Source organism: Balaenoptera acutorostrata, chromosome 3, assembly GCF_949987535.1.
Source record: "Balaenoptera acutorostrata chromosome 3, mBalAcu1.1, whole genome shotgun sequence".
Lineage (NCBI taxonomy): Eukaryota > Metazoa > Chordata > Mammalia > Artiodactyla > Balaenopteridae > Balaenoptera > Balaenoptera acutorostrata.
Genome location: NC_080066.1, coordinates 93,665,840 through 93,680,833, shown reverse-complemented (window position 1 = coordinate 93,680,833; position 14,994 = coordinate 93,665,840). Strand labels below are relative to the sequence as shown.

At 48.5% G+C, this 14,994-nt stretch overlaps 2 protein-coding genes across 19 annotated transcripts in view; one reads left to right on the top strand and one right to left on the bottom strand.

Moving 5' to 3' along the window:
• Nucleotides 1-5,771, bottom strand: part of PPIP5K1 (diphosphoinositol pentakisphosphate kinase 1) — a 49,315-nt gene extending 43,544 nt beyond the window's left edge. For 13 of the 17 annotated variants that reach the window (XM_007195992.3, XM_057544091.1, XM_057544094.1 and 10 more), the window contains exons 1-6: nucleotides 5,696-5,771; nucleotides 2,029-2,124; nucleotides 1,575-1,749; nucleotides 948-1,143; nucleotides 411-501; nucleotides 100-185 (exon numbers count right to left, since the gene is read on the bottom strand). In XM_007195992.3, coding sequence (XP_007196054.2) covers nucleotides 100-185; nucleotides 411-501; nucleotides 948-1,143; nucleotides 1,575-1,721 — 520 coding nt within the window. In that variant the 5' untranslated portion in view covers nucleotides 1,722-1,749; nucleotides 2,029-2,124; nucleotides 5,696-5,771. The other 4 variants (XM_057544090.1, XM_007195991.3, XM_007195993.3 and 1 more) reach the window with 4 other exon arrangements.
• Nucleotides 5,772-8,833: 3,062 nt separating this feature from the next.
• CKMT1B (creatine kinase, mitochondrial 1B) lies at nucleotides 8,834-14,816 on the top strand. 2 transcript variants are annotated; one of them, XM_057543479.1, is made up of 10 exons: nucleotides 8,834-8,923; nucleotides 9,766-10,075; nucleotides 10,714-10,912; nucleotides 11,114-11,209; nucleotides 11,590-11,811; nucleotides 11,957-12,042; nucleotides 12,152-12,275; nucleotides 13,913-14,047; nucleotides 14,252-14,377; nucleotides 14,576-14,816. In XM_057543479.1, exons 2-10 carry the CDS (start codon nucleotides 9,927-9,929, stop codon nucleotides 14,684-14,686), a joined length of 1,248 nt encoding a protein of 415 aa, XP_057399462.1. In that variant the 5' UTR covers nucleotides 8,834-8,923; nucleotides 9,766-9,926; the 3' UTR covers nucleotides 14,687-14,816. The 2 variants fall into 2 exon arrangements, with proteins under 2 accessions (XP_057399462.1, XP_057399463.1); XM_057543480.1 differs by lacking the exon at nucleotides 8,834-8,923 and adding an exon at nucleotides 8,995-9,012.
• The last annotated feature ends 178 nt before the right edge of the window (nucleotides 14,817-14,994 follow it).

Here is a 14,994-nt window from a genome sequence, read left to right as displayed (position 1 = left end):
CCTCACTGAGCCGGGTGGTACATAGGAGACGTCTAGAGGAAGGAGAACTGGGCTAAGTCGTAGAAAGCAGGGCAGGACTGGACAAGGCCAGGTACTCACCCTCAGGCCGGGCAGGGTCACGGTTGAGCACAGCATATCGAGGCAGATCAATACCCTCCTCCTGCAGGATCCGGTACACCTCCCTCCTGTCACCCCCGAATAAATTAGCTGGGAGAGGTGGGGGATGGTGACCAGGGGAGAGGCTAGGGATTTCATTCATTCAGGAATTGGGAGACACCCGTGTACAGAACTCAAGAGGGTATGGTACAAAAATTAAGCATGTTGGTTTGACTCTGCCCCTCCCAGAGTGGGTTCTCTAAACAGGCATAATCTCAGGGCCACCCATCCCACCAGTCAACAGAAAGCTATACCTATCCTGGATGTAATACTGCATAGCCAGGTCATTGATAAGAAAAGGGTTTCGAAGCTTGGAGTAAGCAACAGCTTTGTCCAGAGGAAAGCCTGGGATGGAGAAAGGAAATAGAGAGACCAAAGGAAGAAAGTGAAAGAGACAGTGAGAAAACAGCAAGAGAAATAGACATATTAAAGCTATTAGTTGCCACTGAGCTCCACTACCCATCCAACCCAGCACTCATCCTCCTGCCCAACTTCCCAAGTCTAGAATATCCATCAGAAAAAAGTAAAACAGAAATTATTTTTAGGGTCCTTCCAAAGACCAATTCTGTCAGAGACCCTAAGAATCTTAGAGCTGTCCTGATGTTCAAATATGGGCTTTAAACTACCCCCGGCAACTCCTCCAAGATGTAGGGAGAACAGACCCCTTTGCACTGTTCCCTAGTGTGTCGGGAAGAGCTGACGGCCTCTTTACTATTTGACAGTAAGAGCCTCATTTCCCAGTCCAGCATTCCCGACACCATTCCTTCCCATTTTCCTTCACAGACACCAACCTTTGGAGTGGAAAGAGATGAGGCAGTGGCAGGATGGCCAGTTTTCCACAGGTTCATTGAGGATCACATCTTCTCCCAGGATGATAACAGTCAGGTAGTCAAATCTGCAGAGTCGCTCTAGGATTTGGGTCATTGGCTTGGACTTGGATTTCTTGGTCATGGCACAGATGCCAACAATGATCTGAGGTTCAGGAGGCTACAGAGAGGAAGTGCTGTCAGATACTTCCCACCTAAACCATCCCTATCAGGGAACACTGTCTCATCTCCTTAGGGCACAGAGTTTCTTGCCAGGACTTTGGACCTATGGGGTTAAGGTTATCTCCTAACTTAGGCCTAGATTGGGGTACCTGCAGGTATTCCTACTGCCACAGTAGGAAATGTGTACTCGGGCAGAAGAGTAGGAGAACCAATAATAATGAGACAACAAGAGGAGGGCATAAGGGTAGGGGCTTCAAAGAGAGGCAATCTAACCAATCTCCACTGCCCTTCCCCTTAATCAGAATAGGGCCTGTTTATGACAGGGAGTCTATGCATTTGGGAAGAATGGGGAGAGGTGTCTCCATCCTATGGAATCTCAACTATGACAGGGGTCCCAGAACCAAGTTACATCATTTTCCCTGGTCTTACCACTTCATCCTCCTCATCCTCAAGGAGCTCGCTGTCACTCTCTTCTGTCCTCATGCCTATTCCACGGGTGCCCAGCCCCTCATCTCCAGCTCCAAGGAAGAAGTGGGCTGTGGCGCTCTCGCCCTCACTGGTCGGCAATGACCACATCCCCGCCAGAGCACCCACTCATCCCGCTCTGCAGTGGAGGGTATCCCTGTTAGTTCAGAATCCAAGCCCCATGGCAGTGGGTGGGGATGGGGGATGGGGAATGAGAAGATAAGAGGGAACTACAAGGGGACTAGGGGAAACAGGAAACAAAGCTATGGTGAGAAGGATCAACAGGAAAGGAGGCATGTGGGCTATGACTTGAGATGACTAAAGATCCCTAAGAGAAAAGTGAGGTCTCCCTTTTCCTCCCTGCTCACCCCACCCCCAACCATGAGACTGGTAAGAGGATCAGTAGATTAACCCTTACAGTGCTGGCATGTCCCTGATTCTGCCAGCAGGAAAAACCGTCAACTCCAGGAGCAAATGGGAAAGGCAGTTCCTCATGGAAGGCTACTGTTGATTCCTACCAGAAGAGAAGGTTAGAGTGACATTTCAACTTTGGATTCATTCCAAAATGTTCCTGGCCCTTCTCCACTTCCCCACAGTAGTGTTGAACTCAGTGATTTAATTCAAGAGCAGAGGAATAAGAGAGTTCATTTGCCTTTGCTCTGAACCCCTATCTTCATTCCTACCAAGGATTAACTCAAAAAAACATTGATTGAGGGCACCCTATGTTCTAAACAGTAAATCAGAACATTAAAATGCCCTATGCCCCATCTCTCCTTCACCTGCTTTACCTTAAAAGAGAGATGCTCAGTTCCAGAAAATCTGTTCAAGGAAAGGTCTAGTGCTAGGTGGGAAGGTGAGGATACAGGCATCCATACAACAGGCTCCAACCCATTCTCAAACTGAAATTTCAATTTTCTCTCTACCATCTCAGGGTACAGCAGACACAAGGCTGGTGTAGGCCAAGGTCCTTCATATCAGAAGCTATAATGAAAAAAAAAAAGCCTGCCTAGAGCCATTATCAGTGAGAATATCTTAAGACTTAAAATTGAGTCAGAACAACCTGGCAGTTCCACTTCTGCATACATACACCTGCAGCAGCGGTTCTTAACCAACTGTGATTATACTGTGCAAAGGACATTTGTCAGGAGACACTTTTGGTTGTCACAACTGGGGAGATGCTACTGACATCTAGTGAGTAGAGGCCAAGGATACTGCTCAACATTCTGAAATGCACAGGATATACCCCCCACAGCAAAGAACTGTCCAGTCCAAAATGTGAGTGGTGCCGAGGTTGAGAAACTCCGCTGTAGAGAAACTCTCCCACATAAGAAGACATTTGCAAGGATGTTCATAACCTTACTATTGGTAATGGCAAAAACCGAGAACAACTCAGCTGTCACAAGTAGAAGAATGGATAAATATAATGTTGTGTTTACAAAAGGTTGACTAACAGCAATTATTAAAAATGAATCGGGGGGGTAAATTAGGAACTTGGGATTAACATATACACACTACTATATATAAAATCGGTAAACAACAAGGACCAACTGTATAGCACAGGGAAATATACTCAATATCTTGTGTGTGTGTGTATATATATATATATATATATATATATATATATATGAATCATTTTTCTGTACACCTGAAACTAACACATTGTAAATTAACTATATTTCCATTTTTAAAAAATGAATCAAAGCTATATATAACATGGACAGCTTCCAAATGCAAACTGCAGAAATATACATGCAGGACAATTCCACTTGTACAAATAAAAAATACTACGTATGTTTATGGCTGTATACATAATTAGAAGTATAAAAACAGATGGGAAAGAAAGATATCAAATTCATGATAGTGGTTACCTCTGAGGAGAGGGGAAAACAACTGAGAAGGATTCAAATGGAACTTCACAACCTTATCTATAATGTTTATTTCAATTAAGAAAACTCTGAAGCAAATATACAAACAGTTAACATCTGTTAATACTAAATTGTGGGGATACAGGTATCTGTTATTTTTTTCCAAAAATGAAATTGAGTCACATCAGCAGTTTTCTACATTCTGCAAAAGTTCTCAGAAATACTGACCAATGGCTCTAATGAAAGCCACAAACTCCTTAAGTAAATGGAGTAATTTAGTCTTATAGGTTTTTAGTCTTCAATATTTACTTTCTGTATTTTTATTTTAAACCCTTCCATTACAAGTGAGTTTGCAGCTTTGATTAGAAAGTTATAGCTAATCTTTATATAGATCTGGACCTTTCTAGTCTTCACCATCTGCTCCGTTGCTCAACCACCGTGAGGGCACAACATTCTCCTTAGGCTTAACATTTTCAGTTGTACACTGCAGGTCTTATACATACACACCCCTCCTGATTATAGCCTGTTTCTTTGAAATCCTTTTTCGTGACCTGACCCAATTTCCATGACTTGTGACATTCCCAAGGTCCCTGTATAGTTTAAGCAAGCAGAATTCTGTTGCACGCTTTATCCTTTCTCTGAAGCAGGAGCTTTCTCTATGTCTAAGATTCCTAACCCTCCACACTTTCTTCCACTAGGTCTTTCCTGATTTTCTGCTGAATGTACACTGTCACATTCTTGAAATTCTATTATAACTCTATAACAGGAGATGATAATTGAATGGCAAAGGAGAATCTGTTCACAAATATGGAGCTGAAGAGAGATGAAAGGTCTAAATTCATAGTTAACAAAGCAGAAATAGAAGCCTGATAGAAATAGCTATGAAATAAGCCAGGATTTATTTAGATGTACCTCTGCGAGAAGCTGGGATTTAATGTGGTGTTCCAAGAGCCATTGCCCTGTTTTCTGTGCTCTTCTCCCCTTCCCCCTCTCCCCTAATACTTTGTTGCAAAAGAAAACTTCATACTCTACAGTAGGCTAAAGGGCAGTCTTACTGGGGCCTGAATCAATGTGGAAGGGAGTCAGGGAGGGGAGGAAGGAGGAGATAGTATAATTGGTAAGGAGAGAGGGAGGGGCAGGTGGGCAATCTTCTCAGGAACATCTATGTTAAATCAGATCTAGAGAAGGGACTGAAGGGAGGGTAAACTGTGTAACTTCTTTATCCCTTAGAATTTAGGGCTGCTTTCCTAGTCCTCTAATTTCTTTAACCGCCATGCACTTCTGCACTTGATGGAGGGCTCCATCAGTGATGAAAGAGAAAGGTCAGTACAGAGTCAGGCGGGAATACTTCCAACACAGTTAAAACTCCTCAGGCCGCAAACACTATCTCCTTCAACAGTGGACCCCTTCGCTCCTTCTTGATGCAGTTTTTAATGCTTCATACATACCCTTATTCTGCCACTGATGAACTGTGCTGATGCCCTTGTTCTCGGTATCAACTCACTCATACTGCCTTCTTTCCCCAACTTACTAAAAGGACTCTTCATTGACTCCCCTAACTACTGCCCCCTCCTACATCACTAATCAACCGATCCAATCAACAATACAACTAATCCTCTCGCTCATTGACTCCCCAGCCTTAAACAGTCCTTCAAACCCTCAGATGAGTCACCACACTTGGTAACAAATTTATATGGAACCCTCAATGCTCCCCCGCACAGACTGTCTGAGAGCCACTCCTTCCCGACCTGCCTTCCCTCCAGGCTCACCTTCTCTCTCCTCTCTGCAACAACCCCTTCCTCCAGCCGAGCCTCCGGTCTGACTCCACTCCCACGCCTGCTCACACAGACCTGCCCGCCCTGACCCTCTCCCCGGCAGACTCCCCTGGCTCAGCAGGACCCCCTCTTCCTCACGCAGACCTTCACACGCCTACCTCTTCTCTCGCTGACCCCCTCCTCTGCGCTCTCCTCACTCAGCTCCGGGTCACGATCACCACCTCCCATCCCGACTCCTCTAGCCTTTTGCCCGCCCCCGCCTTCCCCGCCTCACTCTCCCTTCGCAGACATTGAGGCCTCTCCGCTGGGTCTCTTTCCAGACCTGCCCCCAGCCGCTCCTAACCAGGGCCCTCGGCACCGAAGGAGCCCACTCTACCCAGTCCACCCCCTCAGATACCGCCCCCAGCCCCCAGCCACTCCCCCACCGCCCCCGGCCCTCACTCACCCGCCTCCCTGCGCTCGCGCACCCGAACCTGCCGGCAGCGACACCTGACAGCGGCCCAATCAAAGCACGACTTCTCTTCGGCGCCACCAATCAGCGGAGGGCGCGCACCGGCAGCAGAGTCAGGCTGCGTTGGCCGGCGCTTCTGCGCGGAGGACGGTGGCCTCTAGTGGTTCTGGGGAGGAAGTGCAACCTGATGTTCTTTTTCTGATTTCTAACTGCGTCGCCACAGTCCAGATGCTTGGTCTAGACAGAATTTCCAGTGAGACGAAGTGGGGGGAAGCGAGATGTAGAGGAAGAGGCAGAGTCTGTGCCATTGCACCTCCATGAGGACAAAACCAAGTCTTCTGTTCGTTTTGTAAAATAAAACGGGATATGATAGACGTAGAGACCCAATAAATGTACGTTGCAAATGTTAACGGAGTAGAGGAGTGAAAGGGAGACTAGAGACAAAAACAGAGACAGAAATAAATCAGAAAGTTAAGGGAAGGAAAAGAGACTTACTTATGGAGGAGACAAGACGATGGATGGACTTGGAAGGCTGAACAAGTGGATGCCTATCTCCACACTCTGCTTGCTCTCTTGCCTTTAATAGCTGTGCAGCCTTGGACAAGTCATTGAACTTCCCTCAGCCCCTCTTTTCTCACCTGTGAGAGAGTGGGACTAGAAACTCTAACTCATAGGGTACTGATTATATGAAAGCATTTTGTGTATGTTTGTACTGCTATTATCTTTGCATCCTCACTCAGGTTTCCCTGGTCAAGACTATTCCAAGTTCTGTTACCCAACGCAAGTTCGTGTGCCCAAAGCACAGTGAGGCCAAACAAAGAGAAAGGCCGGAGTTTGGAGCAGAGAAAGGTTTATTGCAGGGTCAAGCAAGGAGAACAGGTGGCTCGTTCTCAAAAACCCCATTAACTCCCTGATGGTTTTGGGGAAAAAGGTTTTATAGGCAAAATTTGGGGTGAGGGCTGCAAGTGTGTGACTTTCTTCTGATTGGTTGGTGGTGAGGTAACAGGGCGGTGCTCCAGAAATCTGTTATTCAGCCTGAAGTTACCATCTTCCATGTGGGGGGGGGGTTAGTTCCTGCAGAAGAACTCAAGGATATTGTTATGAATATTCCTCTGGGAGGAACCAGGATCCTGCTTTAATTGCTGCACTATAGTTTTTTGATTGTCCCTCCTGTGTTTCTGTATCCCTTCCCTTCCCTGATTAGCAACTGTTTGAACCTGCCCTTGAAACTCTGGAAAGGTCAAGGAGGCTGAATGAAGCCTATTTCCTACAAACAAGAAATGGGGGACACAGAAGGGATTTGTACCTGGGAGGGACCCACAGCGTCCTGCTCCATTTTGTCCCTAGTGTAAGCAGATAGGTTAGGGGGTCACCAGAGAAAGAGAACCAGGAATGGCTTTCTTGATATAAGAGAACCCATTTTGGCCTAAGCCATTTTGTGATATAAGCCTGGCCACAATGCTTGCCCTTGAACAGGTCTCAGTAATTAATGATCTTAAGGGAGGGAATGCAGAAACAAGGGAGGAGCAGTCAAGAAACAACAGTGCAGTCTTGGGGCAGGGCCCTGATTTCTTAAAGGATATACGTAATAATTCATCTTTGAGCCCCATAGGGTCCTGCTCGGTTTCACCCCTTCATGAATATGCATGTATCCTTAGCTGAAAACTTCCCAGATTTTGCTGTTCAGGGAGACGCTGCATTGGGAGAGATCCCTGGTGTTCTCCTTACTTGTGGCAAGTAATAATAAATCCTTCTCCTGATCTTTGGCTGGGTTATGTCAATTGGCTTGACACCCACCAAAAGGCGAACCCAGTTTTCAGGTAACACAAACTGCGGAACTCCATCTCTTCTCTGCTTATTGCTGTCTTACCAGGAGAAAAAGGAACTGATGGACCTGGAAGAGAGGTAATTGGCTACTAAGACTACCCACAAATGAGGAAGAAAGGAAAAGGAGCACTAGGGAAGCCTGAAAGGAATGAATGAAATGAGAGTAAAGGGATGGAGTGGGGTCTCATCAGTGAGGCCAGCAGACAATTTGAAGGGAATTTCTTTTTCTCAGATACTCTCCCTTAAGATTAACAACTATCTTGCTGTCTTGTGGGTACACCAAGGTAATGATACTGAGCAGGGCCCTGTGGGGCTCCAGGGCACAAAGACTTTCTGTGTCCCCCATGTCTTTGATTACAGGAAATAGTCTTCATTCAGCCTCCATGACCTTTCTCTACTTCCAATGGGCAGGTTCAAGCAGTTGTTAATCAGGGAAGTGAGAGGATGCAAGTCAAGACAAGAGAGAAACAGTCAAGAGAAACAATAGTGCAGCCTTGGGGCAAGGTCCTGGTTCCCCGTCAACCGACACACACAAAGATATCTTTGAGCTGTTTTGCAGATACTGAAACCCCCTCCAGGTGGGTATGCTGCCCACAGGCACGTAGACCCCAGACCAGCTAGAACTTGAAGGTTGATGTTGCTGACTCCTACTTACCTCACCACCAACCCATCAGAAGAATGCAAGCCCAGTCACTGCCTTGATCCTCCTACCCCCGACCACGAGCCCTGACTAGAAGACCACTCCCTGTTCCACAGGGAGGGGGGCACAGTTCTTGAGGTGCTAGCCTGCTGTGTTCCCTCCAAGAATAAAGCTACTATTTCTTTCTCCTCCAAAACTCTGTCTCTGTATCTCATTTCGGCATCAGTATACAGAGAGCCAATATTTTGTCATCAATACCTGAAAGAATGGGCTAATGCCACCATGCCTACCCCATCTTAACTGACCCTCCATATTGAAGCCCACATCTCTATTTCAGCTCCAAGCATTCATTCTCCTTCTGCCAGGACAAAGATCAAGTCATACCCAAGTCACACGTGGAGATATGGCAACAAAGCCCTTTCAAATATGAATATGCACCTTGTGAGCAGAGAGGAGGAGAAGCGACTGGGTGGAAGGCAGAGATTCCTTGGTGACCCTATGCCCTTGGACACCCCTCCTTACAGTCTGGATTAAACGGCATTAGGGAGCCAAGAGAGGAAACACATGTGGTGGTTGGGGACCTGTGCCTGCCTGTTTCCGTCCCACACCTCGTCATCTCACCACACCCTTCACGTCACCTTACACTCCCCTTCAGCTCAGGAACTGGGAGCTACAGAGAGCGGGGAGAAGGGAGAGGAGGAGAAGAAAGCATAATTCCTTGCCCAACTCCAGCCCCACGCCCAGCCAAACAACAGGTAGGCAAGCCTGCCGAGAATACTCGGAGTCCTGTGAGCAGCAAACTGGTCGGAGCCTGGAAAAGACTCTGAGAAGTAAAAGATCAAAGGTGAAGTAGGAGATGGGGAGGAGGGCCGAGGAGGGGGAAAAGTGGGGGATCATGAGAAGTGGAGGAAGGACGGAGCAGGGCTTCAGACTTGGGGGCAGGGCGGGGGTGGGCAACACAGCACAGATGGGGTAAGAGTTCATGTTTCCCTGATTTCTCTCCGGGAATCTTTCCACAACCTTATAAGGAGAGCACAGGTGTGACAGGGAGGAGCTTTGGTCCTCTTCCTGGTTCTAAGGAAAAAGGTGACCTTGAGGCAGCTGATGTCTTTCTTTCTCAGTGTCTGCCTGTGTGCTTTCTCTTTGTCTTCCTCTGGTATCTGTGTTTATTCCACGGTTCCCCGAGGCCGCCTCCCCTGGGAAGATGGAGAGGTTGCTGAGGCAGGCCGAAAAAACGAGAAGAGGTTGGGTAGTGTCACGCTTTCACACCCACAGGGCGACAAAACGGGTTTCCTATTAAACCGAGAGGCTTAGGGGAAGGGTGTTCGGGTCTCGCCTGTCCCCTTGGGTGCTGTCCTCTACTTGGTGCTGAAATCTGGGCGACCTCATCTCAGGTGGGCCCGTTCCCCGGCCTAAGGCTGCGAATCTCCAGTCCTCCTAATCTACCTGGTGGGTGGTGCCTGCCCTCTGCCCCCGCACACCTAGGGCCGTGGCAGGCGGGAAGGCGGGGCCTGCATGAGCCCCACCCCTGGAGACTGCAGCTCTGCCTCCCTCTCCTGCGCCCGACCGCCGCTAGCTCATTGCGCCTCTCCTGCAGCCTGGTCGGCACCGGCTTCCACTCCCGCTCCAGCCTACCTCCATTTCGGCTCCAGCCTCGCACCCACCTCCGGCTCTCAGTCAGCCTGTTTGCATCCTCCCTCCCGGTTCCTGCCCTGAGCCAGCTCCTACTCCGGGATTCCGTAACCAGACCTTCAAGCCATGGCTGGTCCCTTCTCTCGTCTCCTGTCTGCCCGCCCGGGGCTCAGACTCCTGGCTTTGGCTGGAGCTGGGTCTGTAGCCGCTGGGTTTCTGCTCCGCTCGGAACCTGTTCGAGCCGCCGGCGAACGACGGAGGCTGTATCCCCCGAGGTATCAGTGTCTCAGGCGCCCGGGTGAGGGTGGCGGTGGGGTGGGGGTGGGGGACGGGTAGGTGCAGTTGGGGATGGAGATGCGGACCTGGGCAATAGAGAAGGGCTATAGTCACGAAGGCTCTGGAGTACAGGCGCTGGACAGTCTGAAAACCTCAGTGGGGTGGGGATGGAGGCCAAAACCATAAGGTGAAAGCATTCCTGAGGACTTGGAGCCCGCAGTTCCCACCCTCAAGGCCAGCTCTGGCCCTGTGAGTTCTGGCTGCACCTACTCTGCCCAAATTCCTAATTGAGAGACCAGGAACTATCCTTTCCGCTCTCCTCCATCTCCTTTTCCTGCTGTTCTCTCCCGTTTCCTGAATTCCCCTCCTTAGTCTTTCCCCTCCCCCCATCCCTAGTGTTGTGTCCATGGGAGGAAAGAACTGAGCAGATCTGGGAGAATTGAGCCTCCAGCCAGAGGAAGCTAGAACTCTTGGGAAAGAATAGATCCTGAAAGTCCCTGATGAGATTACCAAGTTTTAGCCTCCCTCTAACCTCCCCTCCCCGCAAGGAACAAAGCCAGACATGCTCCCAGCTGAGTGCACTGGGTCTAGGCCCCCTGTGCCCTCCCTCCATGGTTACTGGGTACCCCCTCCCTAGTGCTGAGTACCCAGACCTCCGAAAGCACAACAACTGCATGGCCAGTCACCTGACCCCAGCAGTCTATGCCCGGCTCTGCGACAAGACCACACCCACTGGTTGGACGCTAGATCAGTGTATCCAGACTGGCGTGGACAACCCTGGCCACCCCTTCATCAAGACTGTGGGCATGGTAGCTGGTGATGAGGAGACCTATGAGGTAGGGGGCCCCCAGAGTTTCCCCGGTGACCCAATTCATCTCCCCAGTAATCCCAGCTCCTTTCCCCTAAAGACCTCACTTTCCCTTAAGACTGGACCATCCATACTCTTGTTTTCTCACCCAGTGAAATCAATCCACAACTAAAGCTTGGGAAGGGATTCCCTCTCCTTAACCACCCTCTTCCTCTGAACTCCCCCTCAGGTATTTGCTGAGCTGTTTGACCCTGTGATCCAAGAGCGACACAATGGATATAACCCCCAGACGATGAAACATACCACTGACCTGGATGCCAGCAAGGTAGGTCGAATATTCCACTTCTGACTTGCATTGCCTTATGTACAACATTCTGTTTCTCCAGTCCCTTCAACCATAATTATACCCTGACTCATAGTCATTATACTGCTGAGCTTTTAGTCTCAGTGTGGGGAAAGAATTGTATGTTCAGGAGCAGCCTCTGTGGAGAGGAGAGGGCGGATGAGAATGGCCACACCCCAAGGTGGGCAGGTTTGGGGGAGGGTTTACAATGCACCTTCAGTTGGAGTGCTTGCCCTATGGGCTTCTCCTTCCAGTGCAGGCAGTGAGGACCCCTCTAGTCCTTAAGGTCTCTCCTTCCGAAAGGCCCTCAGCTCCCATCCACTGTGTTTCTGTGACTTACATTAATTTCTCTGATTCCCCAGATCCGTTCTGGCTACTTTGATGAGAGGTATGTATTGTCCTCAAGAGTCAGAACTGGCCGAAGTATCCGGGGACTCAGCCTGCCTCCAGCCTGCACCCGGGCAGAGAGACGAGAGGTGGAGCGTGTTGTGGTGGAGGCACTGAGTGGCCTGAAGGGTGACCTGGCTGGACGCTACTATCGGCTCAGTGAGATGACAGAGGCTGAGCAGCAGCAGCTAATTGATGTGAGGGGCTTTGAGAGCGAGCTGGGTGGGAGGGGCAGATGGAAAGAAGAGTCAGGGGAGGCTGGGCCGGATGAGGTAGTTGGGCTCTGAGAAGCCCAGGGGCTACTGTGAGGATTCTTACCCCAAATCCCTTTACTCTCCCCAGGACCACTTCCTGTTTGATAAGCCTGTGTCCCCATTATTGACCGCAGCAGGAATGGCTCGAGACTGGCCAGATGCTCGTGGAATCTGGTATGAGGCTTAGCTTATCCCCTGCCCCTATAAGTGCCCTTTTTTCTCTATCTCCCCCAATTCTTGCCCTGCCTCTTAATCCCTGTCCCTCCCTCTCTCCTACCTTCAGGCACAACAATGAGAAGAGCTTCTTGATCTGGGTGAATGAGGAGGATCATACACGGGTCATCTCCATGGAGAAGGGTGGCAACATGAAGAAAGTGTTTGAAAGATTCTGCCGAGGCCTCAAAGAGGTTGGAGAAGAATGTATAAGGGAACTAGGTGGGAGGACTTGAGGAAAAAACGAATTTAAATAGGTAGATGGACCATATAATTTATCAACCAACCCAGGATACTTTTGATGGTGAAAAGGATCACCACCAATCACTCTAGGACAAGAGGTACAAATCAGAACTGTCCAGGGAAAACCAGGATATGTGGTCACCCTAAGAATAGGAAGAGAGAAAGAATGTCAGGAATCTAAGGAAGTAAATAAAGCAGTTGCCAAATAATGCAAAGAAGGAGTAAATGAGATGGTGGCTCAGTGCCTGAGGGGTGTGGTGTGGGATGGTGGGATGTGCAGATAAGGAAAAGGTTTAAGCCTGGATGGATGTAAGGAGTGAGAGATTGGTATGTTCATGATTCTAATGTAACCACCCAGTTGGGAGCCAAGGTAGGCCTTAACTCTGGATTCTGTCATTCTTGCTAAAGTACCATGTCTAGATTTTAAGCTGAGAGTAGGAGGGAAACCAGGGAAGGAGGAGGATGGAATGGCCTAAGTTCCAGAATGCGTTGCTCTGCGTGAGGAGTTGAATTGAATCCTCAGTCCTATACGGATTAGGTCTCCATATTCAATTCTAGATTACAAATCCCCATAAACCCAATCCTTATTTTATGTTCTCATGTATGCAGTTCTATTTTGAACTTGTAAAGGGAGAGAGCTCCTCTTCCGTTTAGATCTTGGCTGGGAAGTTTCTATTATTTATAGCAAGTAATATGTAACATATTAAATTATATGCCTTAGTATTCTCATCTGTAAAATTGGGAGAGTAAGACTTCCTACATTGTAAGTTGTGGGGTTTAAGTGAGATAATGCATGTAAAGTGCGTGGCCCATAGTAAGTGTTCACTAAGTGTTAACTGCTGTTACTATTCTAGATGGAAGAATTTCCCCTTGTTCAACATACACAATCTCCCCCTATGCCATGGTTCTTTCTGAACTAGGAACAGCGTCCCCCTTACTCAGGTTAGGTAGTGGTCTTCATGTCCATCAACTCCGGCAGATCTCCAGTCTCTTCAACTCTAATAGTCATCTTCATGATTAGGATGCTTAAGTGAAACAAAAACATGCTTCCCACACTCCTCCCCCAGCCTCCACAACTATGAATCCGGCTCTTCTGCTCCATTTTCACCTTTCTCTTGCTTTCTCACATGTGCTCTTTCCACAGTTAACAGGCTCTCTTGCCTCTTCCTGTTGCAAAGCCTACAACCTCATTTTCTGGCTGAAAGAAACTTCCAAGCTCTAGGCTCATTGGCAAAGTAAAGATGTCAATGCATGCAGAACTCATTGAATAATCAATCTTTTCTCAGTTCAGTTTACCACCTCTGTTCATCTCCCTAGTTCATCCTTAATGCATCATTCCCTCAGGTTTCTCTTCTTCCACACAAGATATTTTTGCACAATCTCATCATTATGGGCTCGTAACATCAAAATTATCTTTTATGCATGATAATAATGAGCCATTTTCACCAAAAAAAAAAAAAAAAGCAGTGTCATTCTTTCACATCCCAAGTCTTTGTTTCTAGACATATTTCTAGAGTTCCTGTGGGTCTAGCTAAGGGAAGGCTCGCATATCCCTGACTTTTCACTAACAGAGCCTTTGTGCACTCAGGTGGAGCGGCTGATCCAGGAGCGTGGCTGGGAGTTCATGTGGAATGAGCGTTTGGGATACATCTTGACCTGTCCGTCTAACCTAGGCACTGGACTTCGGGCAGGAGTGCACATCAAACTGCCCCTGCTAAGCAAAGTAAAGGAGTTGTGGAGTTAGAGGGTTGTGAAGGAGGAAGGTGGCTGTGTATGGGTGGGAGGGATTGGGCATTTTGGAAAGGAGCAGACATAGTGTAGCTAAAGAGTCAAGGGAAAGAGCTCTGAGTGGGTTCAGGGCTCTTTCAGGTCAGACCAGTCTCTGCCTCTGTTGACCCTGCCCCCCCAATCTCTATCTCCCCTCTAGGATAGCCGCTTCCCAAAGATCCTAGAGAACCTAAGACTCCAAAAACGTGGAACTGGAGGAGTGGACACAGCTGCCACAGGCAGCATCGTTGACATCTCTAATTTGGACCGACTGGGCAAGTCAGAGGTGAGATTCTTAGGGATTCGGGATAGGTCTGTGGGGGTTGAGATGTGACAGGGAGTGAGCCTCAGGAATGTAACAGAATCTGAAATGAAATTCAGGTTGAGTGGGGAGGAAATTGGAAACGAGTTCCCAGAGCAGCCAAATCAGTGTGGAAGGGAGTCAGATTGTGGGAAGCAGAGATCAAGGGTTAGTGTCCTTCAGGTGGAGCTGGTGCAGCTAGTCATCGATGGAGTAAACTATTTGATTGACTGTGAACGGCGTCTGGAGAGAGGCCAGGATATCCGCGTCCCTCCGCCTCTCAACAAGCATTAACTCCCATCCCCAGCAGATGACTCAAGACTCCCAGGACCTCTGCCATTCTAACAGTGGCCCATTCTCCTTACTCTGGATGCCCCCTTTCCCCCCTCACTCCCTCTGTCCTAGTAAAGACTCCTTGCTACGCTCCAGTTGTGTTATTTCTAATGGTGGGATGAGGAGGAACTAGCCTCCAGAAGAAAAAAGAGGCAGTGGGATTATTTATGATGGAAAGAGACTCCAGATATGGCATGCCAGGAACACTGATTCTCAGGTGGGTGGAAAGCATTAGCATTTTACCCATATTCCTCATCAGCTTCCTGAGG